The sequence below is a fragment of the Camelus bactrianus genome, chromosome 35, assembly GCF_048773025.1.
Source record: "Camelus bactrianus isolate YW-2024 breed Bactrian camel chromosome 35, ASM4877302v1, whole genome shotgun sequence".
NCBI lineage: Eukaryota > Metazoa > Chordata > Mammalia > Artiodactyla > Camelidae > Camelus > Camelus bactrianus.
Window position 1 is genome coordinate 13,184,704 of NC_133573.1, and position 26,084 is coordinate 13,210,787.

General features: G+C 47.2%; 1 protein-coding gene across 22 annotated transcripts in view; it reads right to left on the minus strand.

The window, feature by feature from the left end:
* SVIL (supervillin) overlaps nt 1-26,084 on the minus strand; it is a 214,933-nt gene that overhangs the window by 12,589 nt on the left and 176,260 nt on the right. For all 22 annotated transcript variants that reach the window (XM_074358438.1, XM_074358441.1, XM_045519224.2 and 19 more), the window contains 13 exons: nt 20,558-20,705; nt 16,559-16,648; nt 16,382-16,468; nt 14,744-14,921; nt 12,427-12,599; nt 10,762-10,917; nt 9,720-9,856; nt 8,956-9,103; nt 8,686-8,831; nt 6,992-7,167; nt 3,763-3,907; nt 3,134-3,410; nt 499-650 (listed from right to left, as the gene is read on the minus strand). In XM_074358438.1, coding sequence (XP_074214539.1) covers nt 499-650; nt 3,134-3,410; nt 3,763-3,907; nt 6,992-7,167; nt 8,686-8,831; nt 8,956-9,103; nt 9,720-9,856; nt 10,762-10,917; nt 12,427-12,599; nt 14,744-14,921; nt 16,382-16,468; nt 16,559-16,648; nt 20,558-20,705 — 2,013 coding nt within the window. The remainder of the gene's footprint in view (nt 1-498; nt 651-3,133; nt 3,411-3,762; nt 3,908-6,991; nt 7,168-8,685; nt 8,832-8,955; nt 9,104-9,719; nt 9,857-10,761; nt 10,918-12,426; nt 12,600-14,743; nt 14,922-16,381; nt 16,469-16,558; nt 16,649-20,557; nt 20,706-26,084) is intronic.

The following is a 26,084-nucleotide window of genomic DNA, read 5'->3' on the forward strand; positions in this document are numbered from 1 at the left end:
GATCGGCGTATGTGGAATAACTGATCAAAGCCCAGCATTTTAAGGTTCTTGAGCCAAAGTTGCCTTTCAGGACAGCTATTTCGATTTCTACTTCCCAGGGGAAGCAGGCACGGGTGCCCCAACCTGCTGAATCCTTGCCGGCCTGGGATCGCTTCTTTTAAAAATCTCTGCCCTTTTAGGAGTGGAAAATCTTTGTTTTATTTACAATTCCTTGGTGATGAGTTCAGTGGAAACTTAAAAAACAAAACAAAACAGTAACTCACTCATGGGCTCTTTGTCCTTATTTCAAGGATTTACCATTTACAGATGTACTTTAAGGTCATATTACAAGAGGTCTGCCTTCCTGGCCAGGAAGGAGAGGCAGAGTCTGAAATCCAGGGAAGCCAGACCAGGACTAAAGGGCTTTGGATCGTGTTGTCTTTGTTCATTCAGGGACCAGGTCCCACATACCCGAAAGGGACATGTCCTCACTGCCGTGCACCTGCCTCCAGGACTTACCTGGGCTCCCCTTTCTTCATCCAGCTCCACCGTCATCAGGGCCGACGTGCCCTTCTCACTGATAGTCGACTGCCGGCCTTGCCAGAAGAAGTAGACACACTTCTCTTTGCCAGCCACCCTTGCCGGATGCTCCCCCCGCTGCTGGCTTCCCACTGCAAACACACAGAACAGCAGAGCGTGGGGTGAGCAGCCAGTAAACCAAAAGAAAAGCAAGCACGCGGTCCAGGCCTCCAGGCTGGGCCAGGACACACAGGAAAGCAGCAGCTCCGGGCGCAGGCCAGGCAGAAGTCATTCCAGCTGGAGAGACCATGAATCACACTGCTGGAGGAGGGGGAAACCACCTTTCTTCCAGCTACCTGATCCCGAACCTCCAAACGGGAGAAAAAGGATCTGAAGGGCGCCCCTGGTACCCTAAGAAAAACACCCATCGCCCTAGGGGAATGGGGCGGATCATCTAAGCGGTGACGCCCAGGGCTCCCGGAGACACAAACGCGTTTCCCATATGACGCCATCCTTTGGCAGAAAATGAGCTGGTTAGAGAAAAGATACTGCAAACAACAGCGAGGCCAGCTTTAAGTGCAAAAGGGAAGACTTTAGTCTGCTAAAATGATCCTAATTAAAAAAAAAAAAACCACTTTGAAGTCTCCAAGTCTGTCCGAAATGGGAGAGAGAAATTGTTAATATTATCACTTTCACAAAATTATCTGGAATTTAAATAATGGCTGTAGCCAGGATTAAGCGCTGGTTCTCCTCACTGTCTGGGACCTGGAGGCACTGGATCAGCGTTAGCAGCGCAGAAGGCCGAGCCCACTACGGGTGGCAGGAGAAGTTAGCTGGGCAGGTGGTCACTTCAAATGGTATTTCAGACCCCTGCATCGCTGCCTGTAGGGGTAGATCTCGCTTCAGATTTCCCTCATTTATTCGTCCAGCAAATGTTTTTTGAGCACCTACTACGTGCCAGGGAGTCTTCAGGATACAGGGGCTGTGACCATGTGCAAAGCGGCTTCACTTTTGGGGGGTTAACAATGACCAGTTTCTTGCACTTGCGTTGATTTCAGCCGCGTGTGTCCAGCATGGCCTGTGGGGTTATCTTTTATCTTTAATGTGAAACAGACATTGATCATCCCAACCACTCTGGTCACAGAATTTTCTTACCAATTTTCTTCTTGCATTTCAATAAAAGAGATTGAATTTCTGTATGCAAAAAAGAAAAACAGACAGACAGACGAGAGGGTGAGAGCTCCTGGGAATGCCTGGCAAAGGAGGGCCTTTCTGAGGTGGCGAATGGACAGAGGCCTGAGTGACAGTGACCTGGAAGCAGAGAGCCTTCTGGCTGAGTCGGGTCAGGAGACCCAGTTCTTGACTCAAATTCCCCGGGGGTCCCAGGTGGGGTCAGTGATGGGAGGATACAGGTGGTTGTAACAACCTCATGCACCTTCAGGCTGAGTGCAGGAACTGCTTCTGCTGCTGAGAATGTCAGTGATGATGATTTCCTGCATCTGTGGGAACCTGGGACAGGCCCGTCGCCCTCCTGCCCTGCCCACGAGGGCCTTCCCACTCCCGGCCTGGTCAGTGAGAGGTGGGCACCCCTCCCATACTTGCCCTCCTGTCATTTACACCACATGCAGGGTCTGAGATAGTGACTTACTCCCTGAAAACAGTGTCTTATATACACAGCAGGTACTTAGTAAATGCCACCTGTGGATTAACAGACATCTTTCGAATTAAAAAAAAATTTGGGGGGGGTAATTGATTGGCTGATTTATTGTACTAGGGATTGAACCCAGGACCTCACACATGCTAAGCATGCGCTCCACCACTGAGCTCTTTCCCGCCCCTAAAAGACAGCTTTTGAATAAACGGTTCTAAGTCTGCAGGTGTTTGATCGGCAAACAACAGCCTCCCGCCCTGTGCCTGTGAGGCAGCCACACCTGGACGGCAAGGGCTCGGCGGGAAAGAGGTGAATAAACCCCCTTGGCAACTGAACCTTGAAGTCACACAGTTGTGATATAAACTCCTAAATGCATACGGACGAGGGACGTGGGGGCTAACTTGACTCGTGGCTGCTGCTTGGCAAGAAAAAGGGGTCATTTCTCCTAAACTCGCCCCTCTCCGGCCTCACTGCCTCTGGTACCGAGCGCACCATCAAGTGTTTGTCTTGCTCTGCAGGGCACGGGGTGATGGAAACTGTGAGTTCTGACGGTGTATTTATTCTCCCAGACCCACACAGCGCCGTGAGAATTCTCAGCCTCAGAGGAAATAGCTTCTTTCATTTCAAGTAAGTCTTTTGTACGTGGATTTACTGGGATGTTACGACACTGGTTTCAGCTTGAAATCGCCCAGATGTGCGTTGTTAGTGACTCTCACTTCTGCAGCCTCCAGCCACGTGGCAAATATCATTTGGAGGCAAATCATCACTTTCCCAGAAGACCCCTGGGGACAGGGTGGGGAAGGGGTGGGGGCAGCACAGCAAGTTGACTTTCTGGACGGGAACGTCACGGGTGTCAGCCGCGCTGGGGTGTCAGGAACGCACCCGCCGGGTTTAGTGAGAGGTTCTGGGGTGGGACACGGGGCACACTCTGGTCCGGCCGCTGCGGCCTCGCCCCCCGCCTGCGGGCGGTGGAGACGCTCTCACCTGCGGTGCGCACGGTGAACTTCCACTTGACCACGTAGGCGTCCCCCTCGTGGAACTGGCCGATGCTCTGCTTGGGAAGCCTGCTGTAGTCGAATTCCAGGATGTGCCAGACGTCCACCGAGACGCTGGCGATCTCAAACTGCCTCCTGTCGGCCCCTTCCACCAGGCCGTAGCCCCGGCCGACGTTCACCCCGTCCAGCACGGTGCCGGCCGTCGTTTGGGGCATGGACACCATCCGCGTCACGTCGTAGGGCTTGACCTCCACCCTCGGGTCCTCCTATGAGGGAACGGAAAGACGCTCGCTCAGCTGCCACTGCCGCCTCTTGTCACACGTGACGCTGTCTCCCTGCTAATGGGACAGCGTGGAAGTGCAGCTCTCAGGCTGTTTCAGGATTTTAACTGCATGTAAGGAAAGGCCGCATTTAGGGGAGAGACAGCCACAGCTGCCAACGGGACGCCTATACACCTGGAGACGCCAACACGGCTGTTCTCACCTCCTGATGTCAGCAAAGGAAGGGAAACCGGTTTGAGGTTCCACCCGTAAACCCTGGGAAGGCTTTTAGCATCCAGACCACCTCGCAGGGCCCCGAGCCAAGCCCTGGGCTGTGGGGCAGGATCATGTCGAATACCTTCTGCTGGGTAAGTTCACTGGCGTTCTTCTCGTTGGGTCTCTTCAGTTCTGTCCAGTCGAGAAATTTCTCCTTGAACAAAATTGTCTCATTGTGTTCTGTAAGTCTCCCAAATATTGCCCAGTCTGGCCTCCCCTGTCCTTTCCTGCAAGGTAGGTGGGTGGGTGGACAGGAAAAGAACCAAGATTAGCCATGCTAAGACAAGACGTCCAAAACAAACATGTGGGGCTACTGAAGAAAACTCAGAATGCAGAAGTGGTCTACAGAAAGAATGGTTCTCACTTATTTTACCCAAGAAGTAACATTTTATTACGTTAGTCCTGGGCCTTGCAAGGTAACGTGTTTTTGGAGTTGATGTGTCTGAGTGTGATGTGAGCCACGTCAGGACTGGACTTTCCTTGCCTTCTAGCAAATTCTTGCATTAGGGTCCCTGGGGGCAGCACGCAAGGCTGGGAGCTCAGCAGAGGCAGGAGCTGCCTGCATGTCCTCATCCCGCCCACAGTCACTGGCAGATGCTCCCTGCGCTCGGTCAAGTCCATGAACAGATGGGAGGAAGGTGAGCTCACCCTGGATTCTCTGTTTTTTTAAGTCATGTGACAACAGACTTTCCAGTCTCCAGGAACAGAGGAAATTCTCCGTTCCCCAGATGAACATATTTTCATAGATGGAAAAGTGGATTTGTGCATATTTATCTCTAGGTCACTGGACATGACACCAGGCATGGAGAGCGTCGGGAGGTCCAGTCCTGACTTGGGATCTCAAACCCTGAGACTGAGCTTGGAACCTAACTCAGGTAGAAACAGGGAGAGCCGAGAAAAGCCACACGGAGGGTGAACCCTGGGAATAAGCCGCAAGGGTTTCTCATCCTCCAAATCAGCCTTGGCTCGTGGACTGGGGCCAGGAGGCACAGACTGATGGGCAGGGCTTCCTAGGCCCTGCAGTGGCCCCCGCTTCGTCATGTGCTATTTGGTCACAACCACTGTTTCTAACATCATGGCTGAGGCCCACTGAGGAGGCTGCCTGTTTCAAAGAGGCCTGAAAGGATAAAGCCCTGTATGCAAATACCTCCACTGTGTACTCTCACAGGACGTAATGAACCAAATCTCAGCCACTGTGGATAATCCGGGACGACCCTGAAGGCTGTGGTCCTTACCAGAAAATAGCTGTGACTGTCTTTTCACAAATTCCACTCTGCACACTTGCTAAGATGCCTGGAGAAAGAGCACCTGGCCTCGGCTGAGAAACGCACCGCTGTGCTGTGAAGTCCAGGGAGCACCGAGGGCAGGTCTGCTGCGCCGGGGCGCTGGTGCCTCTCCCCTCGGCCCTGACTCATAGCTCCAAGCTGGGCTAAGTCACGACACCCCAGTGGTTTCAGCATCTCTGTCTGTTAAGAAGGGCTGGATGCTCTATCTTGGCTGTGCCTTAAAATCCCTGGGGAGCTTTTAAGACGTCCTAACACATAAGCCCCACCCACCCAAATTGAAAGCACATCTCCAGGGCTGGACCCCACACATATTTTTTTTTTAAAGGCTCCTCCAGTTAAAGCTTCTGATCTGGGAGGTGTTGAAAACCAGTGGGTTAGGTGCCCACTCACCTACTTTCAGAGCTGGGATGATGTCATGACCAAACAGAAATTGTCTATCACACAGATTTTACGCTTCTATATTTTTTTCTTTTACTATGCCACATAAAAATTCTTTTGAGATTTAGCTTCAGTCCTTAAAAACTGAAGTTGTTTCAGCATTAATTTTATGTTAAATGTGCACTTGCTTCAAAATGATTTGAAAACCCTTCACCTACACTGATGTAAGTTTTAACAATTTCTATGACAATTAATAAGAAAATCAATAATTCACTTTTCAAACAGGAAATGAAGTAGGAAAGTCAAAATCTGTATACTAGTTCAATGGAAAACATTAAAAAGCAGTTTTAATGTGCCGCTTGGTGGCACATCAATTTCTAACCTACTATGTGGCATGCATAATCAAAACAGTTCTCTTTTCCTGGTAATAAAGAAAAAAAAGCAACAATCCTTTGCATGTAAGAAACTTTTTTTCTCATGACCGTATTTCTGAGAGTTTGTGCATATTCTGCTGATTTACCAAAATTGAAGTGGGAGGAAAGGGGGCAGGGCACAACCACTGAAGGAGTGACACAGCACGTGAGGACAGGACAGACTGGTCAGAACCAAGATGGTAGAAGATTCGACTTCCAGTGACCTTGAGCCTCACGGTGCAGCCCCAGGCACCATGACAGTTCCCTGGCTGACCATAAAAGGTCAAAAAGTGGGGAGGGGGTGCATTTCCTGGAAATCCTTGCCCCTTCCCCAAAGTAGTCAGAATAGTCTTCCTACCCATTAGCAGGTGAGATTACCCATAAAACCTAACAACCCCGCACCCTGTGGTGGCTCTCGCCCACTCTGTCGCTCTCGCTCTGCGTGCTCACCTTCTGAGGTGGCCTGCACTCTGTCTGTGGGGTGTGTGTCTACTTTTACTTTAAACCCCCCATACCTCTTGGCTTCTCTCCCTCTCACCTTTCTGAGATGGCCCACATCCTGCCTACGGAGTGCGCATCTCCTAAGCCATTTTCCCTTCTGAGAGACAGACCGCACTCTGTCTACAGAACATGTGTCTCTCTAAATAAACTTGCCTTCACTGTACCACGCCCTGCTCTTGAATTCTTTCCTCTGCGAGGCAAGAACGTATCCTCCCCTCAACAAAATTGCTTGGAAAAGTCCAGTAGACTGTAGGAAGTGTTACAACTACAGTCGTTATTTCAATACCATTTCTTCCCTCCGACCCTCCCCAAAAAGCCATAAGCATCACCAACTGCCAAATACATGGAAGATCCTAGAACTGAAGGGCTGTGCTGGGAAAGCGTACGTCAAATCAGGAAGAGATGCGTTGCTTCTACTCCTTTAGATCAATGGCTGAATTCCAGAGCTTGGGAAGCTTTTTAGATCAGCATGTCATTTATTTAAATAATTGCTGTTCATCTGCCACAAGAGCACCCGGGATGGTGCAGGTGGCAACAATCTGTTTATTTCAGGAAATGAAATAGACATGGACATCTTCCCCAGGGCTCCGCCCTCCGCATTTCTGCGTGTGTTAGGTAGAAGCTACAGCACTGTTCCTTCTGTGAACATTCGTGGTACCGCACTGCAATCATTTATGAAAACGAACGCCTGTGAAGGGTGATGGAGCTGAGGCCGCCGCAAGCCTCGTGGTACCTGGGGATGAGTGGGTTGCACTCTCCGGGATCCAGTGGGTTGATGTCACAGTTCTCGTAGTCAAAGGTTCCGTTCCATAAGTGCTTTGCCAGCTGAAATGCTATCTTCCGTTGTGCGAGTGTGACTTCTTTTCCGTGCCAGACGTAAACTTCGCTTCCAAAATCAAACACCAGTACCTGGGAAAATGGCCCCGGAGCATTTGTTAACGTCCAGGACAGGCTCTAGTAGAATCAGCATCCCAAGGGACAGGGAGTCCAGTGGGTGATGGCGCAAATCCTAAGGGAGCATTTAATACCAACACAGAAAAGTCTGGCCGCCCTGCACGGCCCACCAAGCCAGCCTCTGCCCTGTGGTGTGATTTCTGTCTTGTCCTAAATGCCCAAGTTAATGTCGCCCACTCTGAAAACTCAAGCCACCTCAGACTTCAGACTCATAAGAGTTATTAAAGCACATTTTCCTCCTTCCCCTCCCTCCCTTCCCTCCTTCCTTCTTTTCTCTCTCCCTCCCTCTCTCCTTTGTCATTCATTCACGTAGCTTGTAAGGCCACTTCATACGGCCTCAAGGACCCAGTGACGCCCTCTCTCTCCAATTCCAAGACCCTCACGGGCAGAGACCATGCCATACTTATATTTATAGTAGGGTCCACTAAGTGTTTGTTGAGTGAATACATGAATGCAATACTGTTTCTTATTCCCATGCCTGTGGTTTGTTCTCTTTCTTCCCACAATAACCTCTTTCTTCATTTCCAGCAATCCAAATTCTACTTAACTGCAAACTAGGCTCAATTTCACCTTCTCTTTAAAATCATTCCTGATTATTTCTTTTTCGTGACGTTTTCTCCATTTAAATACCCAAGCATATCACACGATCAATCTAGCTTTAGATTACATCCTTTCTAATACTCTTCCACCCAACGAAATTTAAACTCCTTTTGCGTCTTCCACACTTTTTTTTTCTCAACACTCAGAATACTTAGTGGTACTGGAAATAGATATATATTTATTTATAAACATATATCAATAATAGATAATAAATAATATATATTAAATATATAGCTATTGGTGTGAGAGAAAACTATATAAATATGTCTATTTATACATATATCAGTAATAAGTAATACTTATTAAGTTTATATATATATTTACTGATGTGAGAGCAGAAACCCAGCACACAGCCTGGCAAACCAATTATATACACACACCTATTCTTCCTGAAGCTGAAGGACTGGAAGAGATTTAATGTCTATGCAAGAATCAAGAGTGAGGGCTAAGTCCTATTTACACTGGGCCTAAAACAGAAGCACCCTCAGTGCTCCAGGCCCCCTGGGAACAACATTCGGAATTCTGTATTAGTATTGACGATGAGGTGATGGTTTGAAATCACAAATCCGCAGCCTTGAAAAAGGTGTCCCTGTCCCACGATGGGCGCTAGCCCTGGGGAGCGTCGGCCGGGCCCTCGCCACCTGCTCTTCTGGGCGGCCTGGGGCAAAGCGCTTTCTTGTTGGAGGGCAGACCACTCACTGAACCTCTTTGACTTTTTGTTAAGATTTACTTATCTTTTTTTTTTGGTCTTTGTTTTGGGGGGAGGTAATTAAGTTTACTTATTTGCCGGAAGTCCCGGGGAGTGAACCCAGGACCTCGTGCGTGCTGGGCACGCGCTCTACTGCTGAGCTGGGCCCTCCCCCTCCGCGGTACCTCTCGGGACTGCAGGAGGGAGCACTTGGGAATCTTGCCCCAGTAGTCGTCGTCGGGGACGAGTTTGTCGTCCATCAGACGGTAAGTGCAGTTGGTTTCTATGATGGCCGTCTCGTACTGCTCATCTTCTTTGGGGTCTCCAGCGGCTTTGGGAGAAGAACAGGGAGAGAGTAAGACGTTTTCCACTGGAGACGGGCTGGCTTGGAGGAACGAAGGAGGGGAGGGGAAAGGCAGCTGAGTCTGAGTCTCTGAGATGCAGGAAACTCTTACACTGGTAACTGGTTTGGCCACCCAGAAGCTTCCAGAAGTCTTTGGCCGCATGAGTGTGTGTATTGATTCCTTCTTCGATAGTTTGGATGTAAGTAGCTCTACACCCAAGTTCCCTCTTGGTCTGAATTAAAGTCGCAAGTTCTGAGGCCTAAAAAACAAAAAGAGAGAGGAACATGGCTCCCTGGGCAGATGGGCCCACAGCCAGGTGGAGGGGCCTTGCTGAAATCGGAGAGGAGAAACTGTGTGTCTGAAAGGGAAACCTTGTGACCACAGAGGCCGGGGCCGCTGGTTGCTGGGGATTGTCTGCAAAGCCAAGAAAATGTAACTAGAGGACCCAGACATCAACTCTTCACAGCAGCAGTTCTCAGTCTTCAAAGTCAACAGTCCATTCATGATGCTTTTAAAAAATACCCATTCCCTGATCTTTTCTCATTCAAGTCTCATTCAGTAGGTCCGCAGCAGAATCTCATAGGCACCTGGGATAAACTACTCTGAACTGATGTGCCAGCTCCTTATGTCCATTGGAGAAAGGATGAAGCAGGACTTAGAACCTGGAGGGAGAGGTCACACTCCTTTTAAAGCATCCCACGTAAGCACTTAATTAAAGCGTGTTTCAGAGACATTCATGACGGCCCATTCCCTCCCGCTTGAATGAAACACTGGGTATTTGAGAAGCTTTCTAGGGAATCTGGCCACTGGCAGGACATTCTGTCTTGTACAGAGGAGATGCGAAACTAAGCTTCTGTCATTTCTCCAAGACCCACCTTCGCCTTTTCTATGACGTTTGCAAACTCCCCGACCCACAGGAAGCAGTGATGGGGGGAGATCAGGAGGAAGCAGTCCCCACTGTTGAGGGACGAAGCTCGGGGCTCAACCAGCCTTGTCTGCACGTGTCTTCTTCCTGAACACGAGGCAAAGAGTCAGCGACTTCCCAGGGAAGAGAACCGTCCCGGGGTCACAGGCAGGACCAGGGAGCCCCACCTCCAAAGCAGCCCTGCTCCAGATGCTCTGCACTCTGAAGGGTCTCATCCACTCGCATTAGTCCTGGTGGCCCAGAGCAGCACGGAGGGGACTTGGACCGACAGCATCACTGATTACTTTCCCTTGGCCACACGTTCCCAAATGGCACCGTGTTTCCTAGGGCCACTATCGGTGTCCTTGTACCGCACATGTACAGGTTAATTAAGGTCCACCATCCTCCTCTTGAGGATGAACTGATAGCTGCCTCCCCGTGGCACAGCCCAGTCCCCATCCGCAGAGCCCTGAGCATCTCGGGTTGGGGATCAGGGCTCCTGGCTATCGGTAGAAAGGAGGGGGCTCGGAGGGGGGCTCGGGCCTGCTTCCTGTGCCTCTACATTCCCCTTGCTTCCTTCTCCGAGATGCCCATCCCTCCCTCGGGATGACCTGACCCTGCTGACCCCAGGAAGGAGGAGGACAGAGCAGGGGGGACGCTCTGATGGCTGAGGGGGCGTCTGGTGACTAAAGAGCAGTGTTGTGGCAGGGGTCACGGGACTGGGAACAGCAGCAAAAGCTGAGATCTGGACTGGGAGGGACCCGGGTTCAAAGCCAGCTCTGCTGCTCCCCATGCTAGGACCTCACGCACACTGCCAACCTCTCTAAAACTCGGGCACGATGTTTCCCACCTCATGGGATTTCGTGAAGCTTCTGGGAGATAAGGTTGCACATGGGAGGCTCTCAAAATGCATGCGTTCCCTTCTTTTCTCAGGCAAGGATGGGAAGTCAGGACTCCTGACAAGAGCAGGTGAAACCCGCCACGGGCGTGGAATTCTCTCTGCTCTCATGTACCTTTAACCTGGAGCAGCATCAGCTTCTTGTGGGGCACTGCGCTGTTGTTGGAATTCTGTTCGGTCAGGTTGACGCTCCGCAGGTTGACGTTACTGAAGTTTTCTTTGCTGGCCAAACCCGCCAGAGTGACCTCTGAGAAGCTGGAGTTGGAAGACACTGGGAGGGCCAAAAGGGGAAACATAGTGTGAGCCAGTGAAATGACAGTGTCTGCCCTCAGAACTCATTCATCATCGACTCACTACTTTTGTTTTCAGGTTAATGTGGAGCGGGAAAGCCTACGCCAGCTTAACTGTGCAGTTAAGCCCCGAGTTAGGAATGAAACCCAGGATTGAAAGTATCCACGCGTGCTAGCAAGCGGTCACACAGAGAGGTTAGAACTGAGTGACAACGTGGACCAGCGACATCAGTATTAACTCAGGAGCTGGACCCACTCACTGCAATTCCTCTGAAAGCTGCTCTAATTCCTGACAATGTTCAGATGTGGAAAATGCACTGCTAAGAGAGACTGTTAGATGTCTCCCATCAAAAGTCTTTATATGCAGAAAAGCAGGCACTCTGTAAGGCATGGTTTAGTTCTGATCTTTTCCTAGAGGCAAAGTGAACAACTAAATGACCTCCCAAGATCCTTTGCTCTCAGCCTTAAAACTGTAATAAGATACAGGGTTTTCAGTGTGGACCAACACACGTGTATGTGTCCCAGAAAAGGGGAGGTAGGGTTAAAGCACCTACAATTTGTGCCAATAAACCTGTATTTCTCCAGTTCACTGTTTAAAAAAATGTACATGCTGGAGAGAAATTCAGAAAATTATTTTGCAGGGATGAGGTTCTCACGCTGAAGAAACATAAGATGACTTGACAGTTCTCATGGCATAGAGACTTTGAAATACATTTATTTAGTAAACCAGTTATAATGAAAAGACAACCACTTCATCTAAATACTCTATTTCTTAAGAAAAAGAAACTTTGAAAAGTAGGTTTATAAGTGCTATCAGAAGATAAAAATTATAACAAGAATATTCAGAAGAGCAAGATTATGCGTGATGTTATCTCCACCGAGAAAACCAGTTTCCGAACCATGGGTCCCACGTGATTGGGCAGATAAAAGCAGGGGGCTCAGTCTGAAGTGGGGCTGAGAGCCTCGAGCCCCATCCCAACTCCCCCCACTCCCCCAGCCCACATCACAACTCCAAGGAGCCTGAGGGGTCCGTCAGCAACCATTTGAAAAGCACTGATTTATGCATCAATTAATAATACAAAAATCTAGGGTTAGGCAAAGCAGTGATCTGGGACCCTTTCCCCTGAGAGAGCCAACGCTTTGCTCTTGAATAAGATGAAATGGAGAATTGCCATGTTTAGAAATGGGTGGACTTACAAAACCCAGCAACCGCCCTTTTCCTCCAACCTCTTGAAAGAAAACTCAAACTGGATAATCTGACTTTACCATATGAACAAATGTGCCATGCTATAAGAATTTCTGGGAGAAGCCTTTGAATTCCAGGCAGGTTTTCTGCAGGTCTGCACGCATGTGTGCAAACGGACTCACTTTTATTTAACAAGTGTCCCTGAGCACCGTTACGGGCCTTTGCAAGGCAGAAGGAGAGACTATGGAATACCCGAATCACCAGGCCCCCGGCCCCAAGCGAGGAGGTGGTTCCCAATACTCACTCTTTTCTACTTTCATCCGCTTTGACTCCATGAAGGCCACGTTTAGTCTCTGCTCAGTGTATTCCTGCAAGAGGTCTTCTCTGGCGGCCAGCATCTTCAGGGGGTTTTTGGAAGCCTGAACCCGGCGCTTGGGTCTCACCGCACGCTTGTGCTCGGCCACAGAGGATGTCAACCTGAGACGCAGAGCAGAGCTGTGTGTGGCTTGCAGGTCTCTGACCGGAAGCAACGGGCTCCACGATTTTACTTCCTGGTTTTGTTATAAATCTTACAAATCCTCCTCCACCCACCACTCCAATGACACGGAGTCATGGGATCTTGGAGATGGGAGAGTCTGGTCCACGGAGTGCCAGCCGATCCCAGGAGCCCCTACTCTTGCTGCACCCCGTGGTCTCCCTCTGATGTTCCTGGTGGGGCAGCTCATTCCCCTACAGGACAGAACCCCCTACGGGACAGAACCCCCTACACCATCCTGATCACTGGTTCTCCTGCCGGAGTGGAGCACAGCCTACCTCCTCGGGCTCCAGGAAGCCCACGGAGCACATAGAGCCGGCCCCCGCTTCTTGGTGTAACCCTCCTCCCTCCAGTCTAAACCTTCTCTTCATGTAACAGTTCTGCAGGTCCTCCTCAGCTCCCCCATTACTGACCTCCTCTCCGACTGCTCTCCTCTAAAAATAACCTATTTTTGGAAGACTATTTTGAAGGACATATTGAAACAAAAGAGGCCCACAGAACCAACCAGGACCATCACACATTCACACAGCCCTCTGGGGCGGAAGACCAGACACGGGGGAGGTGGGTGGACCCAGCCCCATGATTTCCCAACAGATTTTGGCTGCTGTTCTCAATGTCCACCTGCAGGGGTCTCTGTGTGTAAAGGTCCACTCAATAGGTGACACTGTTGTATATGTGCGTGCGTGCGTAAACATACATATCAATGTTTAAATTATCTGTAACCATTTAGACAAAAATATTTTGGTGAGAATATATTTGGGTGAGAAGAAGATTGAGAAATGGTTAAATAACCACGTATGAAAATACCCCAAATATTACTTAAACATGGGGGGGTAATGGCCAACCGTTCATTTTTTTAAGGCAGCAAATTGAAAAAAAAAAAAAAGTACTGAACAAATTGAAAATGCAAAACATGTATCAAGAGGGGCTTAAGGAAACATTTATGATGACCTGGGCATCTGCAAGAGATTGGTGCTCTGATAAATTTGGGGGAAATGATAAATGTGGTGGGCAGCTGTGGGTTTAGCCCACCCAGCACATTCTCCCTGCTTCTGGTAAGAGCGCCTTGACTTTTTTGGGGGGAACCACCTCACTCCATGTCCTGCCCCCTACTCTGGCTGGGGCAGGGGGGTGGGTCTAGAGACCAGCTCTGGCCAATTAGCATCTTCCATCCTCGTGGCCACAATGATGGCTTTAGGGCTGGACACAGACCCACGAAAGCCAAGCCTGGTTTCAGCCGGGACTGCTGGGCAGGGAGGCTGCCTGCGCTGGGGCGGCCAAGCAGATGTGCTATAAACCTCCAGCAAGGGGCCGCATCTTCTAGCACAGGGAGACAGCCTGACCAAGGGTGCAGCCAGCCCCCCAAGTCAGGTGGGAGACAGACCTCATTCTGAGCCCCTAGACCCTAAGTTCACACCTGTGCTTTTCAGTGAGTGAACCTGTAAATCCCTCCACATACACAGTCAGTGTGAAGTCAGTGTGACTCACCTCCCTCGCAACCAAAGGGACCCTAATACAACGCTTTCCTTAGGTGGTTAGTTATGCTTCTGCATGAAGAGAAGCCCTGGGACATCCTTGAGAAAACCCTCAGCCCTATTGATTATATAAATTTTCAACAAGTTAAGTAACATGTTTTTACTATTACTATTCATTTGAGCACCAGGTGATCTAAATATTTTTCAAAGTTATGAGTAAGACTTCAACATGCCAAATGAAAGACAAGTGTGGAAATTTCTGCTAAACAGGGTTCATCGCAAAGTCTGCAACATGATTTTTGAGTCACGTGAAAAATCCCAGTCACGTTATTTTTATGGGCCACGCACGTGCTGTGGATACAAGACTTTTTCCCAGAGGGGATGTCTGCTCTGGGCACACAGGCTTCATCTTTGCAAAGCCCCCACCCCCAGGCACCAAGTATCTGGCTCTAGAAAGGAAGAATTAGGCTGTCATGAAGACCTATCGTGGGTGGAGGGGGTGCGCCAGGAGGTAACAGTGAGAGAAGATTCTGGAGAAAGCTCTGTGTGGAGGGAGGCTGGTGAAGGAATCTGTTACCTGTGGGTGAGAGAGGGAAACTGAAATAACTCACTTGGGGGCGTAAGGATCAAAAATAACATCGAAGTCCTCGTCGAGCTCCACGGGGCTTCTCGGCACAGTGGAATCCACGCTGCGGTAAAATTTGGCAAAGGTTTCATCATCGTCCGGCTTCATCACCTCTTTAACAGACTTGCCGGTGACGGTGAGGACAGTCTCATGCATCCCACCAACTGTCAACAAAGAAACAAGTCGAGGTGGGAGGGTATAGCTCAGTGGTAGAGCACGTGCCTGGCATGCATGGGGTCCCGAGCTCAATCCCCAGGACCTCCATTAAAGTAAATAAATAGATCTAATTACTTCCCCCTCAAAAAATTTAAAAAAAAAAGAAACCAATCAATGACCTGAGATCTGTGTAAAAGTATTACTCCAACTCTGCTCCACTGTATCTTAAAAATGATTTTCTAGCCTCCAAGGTCCAGGAGTGGACAAACATGACAGTGATGTCCAGGGTTCTCTGGACGCCTCCAGGGCACCATCTGGCTTCTCATGGAAGGACATCCCATCCGACAAAGCCTATGCCATGAAATGCTAGGAGACAGGGAGGCTTAACCCCACCAGAGAGTTTCTGAACTTGCTCTTTTTCTTCCTGGAGGCAGAGTTAGCCTTGGCCTCAGTCTAGATCAGGGGTTGGTGCAAACTTTTTCTTTGCAGAAAAAGACCCTATAGAAAATCTTTTAGGCTTCACGTGGGAGGCCATTTGACGTGTGTTGCCCCTGCAGGACTCTGCTGCTATAGCATAAAAGCAACTGTTAACAATATGCTAACAAATGAACACGACTGTGCTCCAATAAAACTTTGTTTACAAAAAGAGGAGGAGAGCTGGATGAGTGTGCCACACCCCTGGGCTAGATCACCATTACATACAGGTGCTAAACTCTGAATTGTCTGCATTCTTTGCCTTGCCGGTTTCATTCCATTACACTTTCATATTTCTGATTTAAAGTGGCCATTTGTATTATTCTCAACCTATTAGAGGTCACTGTCAACAGTAGGGACTCCAGTGCTTAGTGTTTGATAAGTTTCAAGTACTGGACATTTTTATTAGGAGATGAGGCCACATCTGCATGCTATGCTTTTATATACTTCATGGACTTTTGAACTGAAATATTTACTTATTCACTAGGATTTTCTTTGCAAAATCATTTGTGAGTATAAGATACAGTATCAGCTGCTATCTGACTGGAAATTGATGTGTATAACTGAAAGTTCCTCAGGCCCAAGATCATGTTAATTTTGTGTAATAATCTGTTTTCAGGGTTAAAAGCAAAATGACCGAGAAAACACCATCCTGATGGGATGACACCCCAAGGGTTTAGACTCAGAAACAAATGTGTAATTGGGGGCCCCCTAGTGAGGACATTACTAAGTGAATCGGAGTTTGGTGATCCAATCAGTTTTGACCAATAACTCCATTTTCAAAAAGATAACAAAGAAAATGCTTACAGTATGAACTGGTGAAGTCTTACTAGAGACACTTTAGCTGAGGAGGAAATGAAATCGAGTTGGGATTCAGTGATTTTGAGAGCAGGGCAGGAATCTTTTTTAGGCTTCCTTAGCTACCAGTTGAAATACAAATCACAGTGGCTACAAGCACGTAACCCAAAGCTTCCCTCTGGCCTCCGGGGTGTACCTTTGTTATTCAGCCTTCTTAGAAAGGTTTCCAGCCTGTCCAACTTGAGGTCTGATTCTAACTGCATGTCTGGTCTGGCTTCGATGTCTAGGCAAGCAGAAAACATCGGTGAGCGAGAAGCACTGCTGGCCCTTTTGATCGCAGACCCCTCGGCACATCTGGCACCCGGTGACTTACCTTCCAGGGGTTTGGACACTGGCGTGGTGCCCCTCGTTTTACTGCCAATGGGGGATGTCACTGGGGTGATGGCAGTGGGTGATGCCAGGCCTGCAGAGCAAACAAAGAGCTACTGAGCATCTCAGGATCACTTCCGGGAGTCCCCAGGACCCTGAGGGATTGCCATCAGTCCCAGGAGAGATTTCACACCGTACAGAATTTACACTCACACATGTGACACACACATGTGCACCTGGCAGGGACTGAGACCAAGCAGGACAACTGCCAATGGAAACAAGATTTCACTGTTTCTCAGGACTGCAGCAGCCGTCAAGCTGCCATTCCGCACAGAACAACGAATACCTGTCCATGATGTGTGTAGACGGTGTGAGAGTGTAGAGGGCCATGAGAATGTGCTTGAACAAATGAAATTGTGAGGTCTGAGGGCTTCTGGGGCAGTGGGGGTAACTGAAGGGACAGAATACGGTCACCCCTTGGTATCCACAAGGGATTTACTCCCAGGACCCCCCACGGACACCAAAACCTGCAGATGCTCAAGTCCCTCAAATAAAATGGCATATTTGCATATAATCTATGCACACCCTTCCATGCACTTTAAATCATCTCTAGATGACTCAGAATACCTAATGCAATGTAAACGCTATGTAAATAGTTGGTGTGGCAAATTCACGTTTTGCTTTTTTGGAATTTTCTGAAATTAAAAAAATATATATTTAACTGTGATTGGTTGAATCCATGGATGTGGAGCCTGAGATACACAGAGGACTGACGGCATATGCACCACCTCCCACAGAGGAGGGGAGAACGGGCTGTCCCGCTGGCCAGCAAGTGGCCCCCAGGACGGCAGTCTTCCACCAGGCTGGGGGAGGTGGGGGGAGCTGCAGTCTTCCTCCAGGCTGGGGGAGGTGGGGGCAGTCTGGCCTTCGGGGCGCCTTGCTTAGAGTGTGGTTTTACTGAGCAATAACTCAAAGGGTGCTAACCTTTGTACGAAAGACACAAGAGAAATCATTCATACTGATCTGTGATTGGTGGGTGGGGGTGTACCTGTATCAGGTGTGGCTGGGAACCAGTGACAGGCTTTCCCATGCCTTGATCGAGAAGCAGAGTGGGGAACCTTTCAGGGGACAAATGATAAGAGATGTGAACGGGAAAGACAGGAATTCCAGCAGAAAGAAGGTCTGATTGGAACAAGACTTTTTAGTAAAGACAGATGAGGCTTTTCCCTCAATCTAAGTAGAAAGGATTCCAAAGGGAAGTAATTGGTGCATTTACAAAGAATGCAATGAGATGGCAATGTTCATTGTATCCATTTGTGATAGACATGACACTCTCAGGTGACACAGCCACTCTATCCCTCAAAGTTCAGCTGGAGCACGTGCAAATCACTGTCTCACAGGGAGAAAAATCACCGAACAAGTGCGTCGGATAGGGATACAATTTTTAAGGAAAAATACTGAGATGTAGCTTAAAACGTAACTTTTAGGTGATATGCCAGAAGTACTTCTCAATATGTACATATACTTGCTTAATGATGCCAATAACGTTTTTAAAATTTATTTCATCAGCAGACCTGTAGAGGGTTTATATCAGTGAGAAGGTGAACTGTCTTGAAAGCTACTAAAGATACGTTAAGTTTGGTGTCATAGGCCAGGGCCGTAAATCATTACCTACTAAAGAAAGGATGCGTGAGAGACATGGGAAGAGTTCATTAGCACAAAGGTTACCAACTCAGAAGCTGGCAAACGGGCCTGACTCAGAAGTCAACCAGGATCTGGCCCTTTGTACTGCCAGGGCGCCCCCTGCTGTCCATCCAGGCAGCAGCACACATGAGCTCCCAGAGGCGGGACAGCTCTTCCCCTAGACATTTAGATTAGAAAATCAGAAATTTAGGTAGGATTTTTCCTAGTTAAATTTTTCCTTAATGGTGAAGGGCATGGAGATTTAAATTTCACTCTGTTAAAACAAAAACAAAGCATGCCTTATCTTTCTTTTTTTTTTTAATTTTTAAAAATTGAAGTACAGTCAGTTACAATGTGTCAATTTCTCATGTAACCCATCCTTCTTTTCAATGAATTCTACAGGTAACAACCAGTCACCTGCTCCCTTATTCAGAGGTGTACTCTGAGTACTCTCTTCAGGAGAACACTGGAATATCACAGAAATTTCTAGAGTCCTCACTGTTATGCAGAATCTAGGAATATCAAAAAGGGAGACAGTCCAAAATGGAGGCGAGGGGAGAACCGCGTTTTCTGGGGTGAGAGAATGAAAATCAGGGCACAGCATGCCCCTTGGCTACTCGCTGACACACAGTAACCGATGAGATGGGAAATCTCGGTGCCTGTAGTGGGGCTATTTTCTTCTGCAGCAAGGGCAGTAAACTGGATGTCCTCTCACGGCAAATCCAGAAGAGCTAATGACTCAGTGACAAATAATTGAAAAAACAGGGTACAAAAAAAAGAAAAAAACAAACAAAAAAGAAAAAAAGCACAACTTTTTCATTAGTTGAAAGTTACAAGAAATTTATTCCCTGAGCAAAATCACATAGCACTTGTTAAATAAAAATTCCTGATTCACTCAGGGACAAAGGAAAGCAAACTCATCTACAAAGGGGTAGGAAACTCTCGGACTCTCCAAACCAGTGTGAGAGCAAAGCTACTTCCTGTGACATCATTGTGGACAAGAGCAGCGGTATCTGCGACTATGGGCCCGCCTTCAAATGAATTATGGTTTTTTTAAGATGGAAGAAGAAGAAAGAAACCAAAGTAAAAAGTCATCAGGATAAAAATCCGGGCTAGAAGGTGAAAGACCTGAGCTCTGGTTCGAGCTCTCGCTTGAGTTCTTGTCAGTGAATGTGAGTTTGAAGAATCCGCTTTTGCTGACACCAGGATGGCACTCACACAAAGCAGTTTAATGTGATTATACCGTCAGTGATTTGGTGAAGACAACACTCAAAGGCCACCTCATTCTGGGAGAGTAAATGATCTTCCGTGGTCCTTTAACAATTCCAAGATTAGTCAATAAATTTGTTAGAAAGGATTCTTTCACCCAGCTTTGGGTTAATCACAGCTCAGGGATTTTCCCTTCCTGCCCCTTTTCCCCTGCAGATATGTATCACGAGCCTACAGTGAACAAGGCATTATTTATGAGTGAGGATCCTGAAAGGTTTGAGAAAAGCAAAACCTAGAAAGCAGATGACAATGTAAGTTAACTCTATGTGAATGCAAAAACCTTTATCATGAAGTCAGGAAATTTGCTCAAACAATTGTTTAGAAAATGAAAGTATGTGCATGTAGGTGACAAAGAGACCCCAGACTTCAGCCATTTCCTACAGGATGTGGAGCCCCAAAGCTCTCTGGTGTCTTCCCTAACCATGCGATTCATCAATTTCATAAATCTTTGGACCCTGCTCCAAACCAGTTCCAAGAGCTCAGCTGCATCCGACCATCTGCAGAGAAATCTCGCTTCCCTGGAAGTGGATACATCTTTTAGATCTATTAGAACGTCGCTGGAAGTAGGGCTTCGTAAGCCAGAGAACTCAGGCTCGATGGAAAGAGACCTGGGAGTTTTCCTTAAAAAGAGAAGACAGAAACACCTTCTGCATTGAGAAAAGGCTTATTTGGGTGAACCAATCACCAGATGGCAAGAAAATGGAAATAACTTAAAATCAACTACAGGAAAGGATCAAGATTTGTTAGCAGATCCGCAATTGCTTTGGAAACCAGGGCTCAATTTCCAAATGGCTAAGTTTTAAAATGCGACTCATTGAATTACACGTCTGACATTGACGACGACGCTGTCCCAGAAAGAGGTCTGCAGGAGGAAGACCTCACCAACACTGCCCAGAAGACGTCTGCACAACTTCAGGTGGGTAAAACTAAAAAAGACCATGGCTTGATTTTTTAAAAATTGAGCAATCACATGCCACCCTCCCTTCTCTAGGCAATGGAGTGTGAACACACACACGCGCGCGTACACATGTGCACACACGTGCGCTCTGACCTCGCTTCACCATCCTGCCGGCCACGGTGAACTGCGTGGAATCGTTGGCTGCTCCTTTGCCCCTCGCCTTCCAGGCGTCCTCTCTCACGGTGATGAGGTGCTTCCTCTCTTCAATGGTCATCTGACTCTCTCGACTCTCTGTGACCCGCTGTGCATGGAGCGCCGCGAGGAGAAAACAGGAGAGGGAATGACAGAGATGAACTTTAGCTTGGAGCATCTCAGGAGCTGAACAGCAGGCGGGACGGCTCCTACATTGTCCCCAAATGGCCACAGCTGTTCTCTCCGAAACGTGTTGGTTTCCTTTCTTTTAGCTCAAAATAGCAATCCCCACCCACAACACTGGAACTATAGGTGAAAACTTTGCTTTTCTCCCCCCCTTATTTGTTTGGAGCCCTGGAACACCAGAATGATACTTTGTAATGTGAATGAAAAATATCACCTACATATCAGTAAACACAGGATGCTGCAGACACCAACCATCAGCCGCTACCACTGCCCCAGAACCGTGAGCAGGAGGGAACCCAGGATGGAGACAAGCAGGCTGCCGGCTGACAGATCCTCAGCCTCTGCAGCCACCCCCCAACAGTGGAGAAAAAGAATCTCTGAACCTGCCAGCACCTTGATCTTGGACTTCCCACGCTCTGGAACTGTGAGAAATAGATTTCTATTGCTTATATGCTACTTAGTCTGTCTGTCTGTCCATCCATCCATCTATCTATCTGGGAGAGAAGGGTAAAGTGGGAAGCTGGCAGTGGGGGTGGCGGGTGAGGGAAAAGAGGGGGTGGGGGAGGGGTGGGAGGTTTGGTAAAGGGTGTATGGCAGTGTCCTGTTCTATTATGGCAATTTTCTGTAAGTTTAAAATTTTACCGAAATAAAAAACTATCCAAAAATGAAAAAAAGAAAAAGCCCTTTTCCTTAACTTTCCCACCCATGACTGGTGAGATGACCCTAATTCCAAGTATAAACCTCATAGTTTATAATTGTTATAAACTATGAGATTGACTTGCCAGGAAGACCTCACCAAAAGTCAAAAAAGAGGGTAAGTTTTCTTTTGAAAATGAAGTTTCAGGAGTGAGTTTTAATCAAATCAATATGGTGCTTGGCTCACAGTATTTCAAAAAAACATATAAAGTGCCAAGGAAGTTTTCTTTCAGAAAGATCCAGATCTCACCAGCTCTATGGTGAACTCAGTAACGTGGCTCCAAGGTCCTGGGTGTGGTGGGAGGTGGGAGGTTAACGACTCAGAAAAATTGTGTCCCCGAATCAACAGTTCAACCATCCCCAAGGTGCCCCGACTCTCCTGTAGTTCCTGGGAGAATGTGATGGGTGTGAGCCGCAGGGTGACAGCTGTTCCAGGGCTTAAAGGTTCCAGCAGATTTCCAGATCTAGGTGAAGGAGCACTCTTTCCTCCACCTCTAAATGAGAATGTTCAACATACAAGTTTTTGGTACTCCAGCAGTTTCACCTCAACTTTGCTACTTAGTAGGGTTCGTTTAGAGCCTCCCCAATTCCTCCTGTCTGACTTTAAGTGGCTCTGTAATGCGGTAAGGAACAGTTTATTTGTTCACTTTAGAAGTTAATAGAATGTATCACAAGTTGCTATTCAATTTTCAGAGTCAAACTGTGAAAACAGGGAAGATGGACATCTTTGTCCCTGTAGGTTTTTTTTTTTTTCCTAGCTTAAAACACTTCACTATTGTTTTATCTGGCTTTTCCTTTCTAAGTTTTTCTTTCCTTATTTAGAGAAGGACACAATACATAGTAAGCACTGTACCATTTTTCAGGTTTAGCTGATGATATTTGGGATTAACCAGCACAGTAAGGGAGCTGGGGCAGAATATGGTATGAATAGAAGTCCTACCCCATCAATCCTTTACTATTTCAAAGACAGATCCCATGAATGTAATGCAGAGATGGTGGGGGCAGGGGGCAGGGGGCAGGACAAGAGAGAGAGACAGAGAGAGAGAAAGGCAGTGAACAGCTGGGAAGAAAGATGAGTCTTAGGGATGGGCAAAGACTGGATAAGACCCAGCGAGAAACTGTGCAAACGATTAATCTGCAAGAATGTTTTCCGTCTACCATACTGTTACTGATGGGTTTGCCTCTGTACACCTGAGCGATCACAGTGCGAATCTCACTAAGCATTTGGCACAGGAGGAGAGAGAAGAGAGAGCAGAACTACTAGGGACTCCTGATAGTGCAGACTTCAGGGTAAAATTCTTCTACAACTGGAGAGCTTTATAGGGAGAAAATACTGTGATCTGGCTTTTACGGCTTTTACATTTTCCCCTTACTCACCCCTAGTTAAACCACATGACAGGAAGAAATCATAATGCTAAGTAACAGAAATAAGGTCCAACGACAAATCAGAACTTTTCAGTTTTCAAAAATGCTGTCATCATTTCGAATTCCGTGCATCGTTAAAAGAAATTTAGCTTTGCAGTCTCCTTAAGTGACTGCGGTCCGTCATCAGCGCCCTTAGCCTCAAGCGGCCTGAACAAAACATGGAAAAAGACCTCAACTAGGCTTAGACCTCAAAATGACCACCATTTACAGAAACTAAGATGAAAGGAAGGGAACGAAGGGAAAGCTGATTCTGAGACAGCCGTGAGGCACGCAAGGAGAAAGAAAACGTGTGTTGAAGCCTGGAAAGAGACATATCGCCCATTTAGACAGAGCTTGTGTGCTTTAAATGCTCCACTTCCCTCTCTGTGCCCCTCTGCGATACTGTTCAATATTGATACCACGACTGTTGGAGGAAAGGAGTGTCCGGGGACCCTGATAAGCTAGTGCCACAGCACTGGTGTATAAACTACTCAACTGGGGAAAGTGTCCACAGGTAAAGATAAAGGATTTTTAGGCCATTTTCATTTTGAAGTGATAAAACATAGATTGCCTCTGGTAAATGTCATTTTCCTTTACATTTAAAAATATATGAAGAGATAGACCATGTTCACTGATTGGAAGATGCAATCTTGTCAAGATGTCAGTTCTTTCCAACTTGATCTACATATTTGGTGTGATTCTAATCAAAATTCCAGCAAGTTATTTTGTGGATATTGATGAATGGACTCTCAAGTTTATATGGCAGAGCAAAACTCAGATTAGTGAACACAACACTGAAGGGGAAGAAAAAAATCAGAAGACTGACACTCCTCAACTTTAAGACTTACTATAAAGCTACTAAAATAAGTACCACTACCATCATGACAGTGTCGTACTAGTGAGAAAGCAGATCAATAGGACAGAGAGCCCAGAAATACCCACACAAATATGCTCAAGTAATCTTTGAAAGAAGCAAAGGCAATACAGTGGGGGGAAAAGTCTTTTCAACAAATGGTGCTGAAGTGACTGGACATCTCCATGCCAAAAAAAAAAAAAATCTAGACAGAGACTTTATACCCTTCACAAAATTAACTCAAAATGGCTCATAGACCTAAATGTAAAATGCAAACTGTAAAATTTGCAGATGGTCATATGGAAAAAAATCTAGATGACCCTGGGTTCAGTGATGACTTTTTAGATACAACACTAAAGGTATGAGCCATGAAACAAATAACTGACTTGCTGGAATTCATCGAAATGAACACCTTTTGCTCTGTGAAACACACTGTCAAGAGGATGAGAAGACAAGCCACAGACTGAGAGAAAATAGTTGCAAAAGACAATCTAATAAAGAACTGCTAACTAAAATATACAAAGAACTCCTAAAACTCAACAAGAAGAGAACACACAACCAATTAAGTAATGGGCAAAAGATCTGAACAGACACCCCCACCAAAGAAGATATGCAGATAGCAAACGAAAAGATGTTCAACATCATATGTCATAAGGAAAATGCAAATTAAAACAACAACAAGATTCTGTACACACCTGTTAGAGGAGCCCAAATCCAAAGCACTGACAACACCAAGTGCCGACGAGGATGTGGAGCAACAGGAACTCTCATTTATCACCAGGAATTATTGTGGGAATGCAAAACGGTCCAGCCACTTTGGAAGACAACTTGCCAGTTTCATACAGGATTAAACATACTCTTAGCACGCGATCCTGCAGTCATGTACCTTGACACCCAAATGAGTTGAAAACTGGTGTCCATACAGAAACCTGCAATGGATGCTTACAGCGGCTTTATTCATAATTGCCAAAGCTTGGAGGCAACCAAGATGTCCTTCAGTAAGCAAACGGATAAATAAACTGGTCCATCCAGACAATGAATATTATTCAGGAGTAAAAAGAAATGAGCTATCAAACCATGAAAAGACATGGAGGAAACTTCGATGCATATTACTAAGTGAAAGAAGCCACTCTGAAAAGTCTATATACTGTGTGATTCCAACTACATGACACTCTGGCAAAGACAAAACTATGGAGACAGTAAAAAGACCAGTGGTTGCCAAAGACTGGGAGGGAGGGAGGAATGAACAGGCAGAGCACAGAGGATTTTCAGGACAGGGAAACCACTCTGTACGATACTATGATGATGGACACATGTCAATATACATTTGTCAAAGTCCAGGGAATGCACAACACCAAGCGTGAACCCGAATATAAACTGTGGACATCAAGGGGTAACGACTTGTCAGCTATAACAAATGTACCACCTCCTGGGGGAGGCTGGGGGTGTGTGTGTGGGAGGTGGAGACAGGAGGGATGTGGGAAATCTCTGCTCTTTCTGCTCAATTTCCCTGTCAACCTAAAACTGCTCAAAAAAATAAAGTCCATAGAAAGTATACTATACGTACACAAATATATGTACTTTATACGTATATACGTATACATAATTTACATTTAAAGACTTCAATAATATACTTTTTCTTTTAAAGTGTAATATTGGTTTATTTAGAAGAAGCAACTCATCCCCCCCCCTTAATGATGGAGCAGCAGGTTTGCTGCAGATTTGAGCCTCTTTTTGGGGGTGAACACCAGCTAGCGATGTGGGGCTGGGCTCTCACAGACCTGTGTAATGTCAGAGGAAAGGGGCCAAGGAAAGTGAGGGAAAAGGCCACCTTAGAGAGAGGACACGGGCAGTTCCCATTTGTGAAGAAGCAAGATGAAGCCAGGAGGACCCACACCAGACCCCTCCCTCTGGCTGCAGTCTGTGGATTCCACATCTGACACCATGTGCCTCTCAAAACACCTGCACTGTCACCACTAGTCCTAAAGGAATGGTACAGTTGGAGTCGTGGTCCCAGAGGTCCTAAGAGGGGAGGGACTGACCAGGTCCTACAGACATAGGAAGAGGAGAACCTGGGGCTCGTGGTAAAGCGAATGCAGCCATGTTTTATAGCTGTTTGGATTCCAGGGACATTCCAAGGGGAACACAAAATGGTCCCTTATATTTTCTAGCTTTAAACAATCATCATGTATTATTATGCACCAACAGAATTACTCATCCCAGGCCAGGTCTCCCCTCTCGGGTGGGGTTCTGACGGGGTGCAGCGAGGACGGAGGAGGGTAAGGAGGGCTGAGGTTTCTCATGTCAACCTCACCACTGCCGTCAGCTCACGCCAGAACTGCCTCTTCC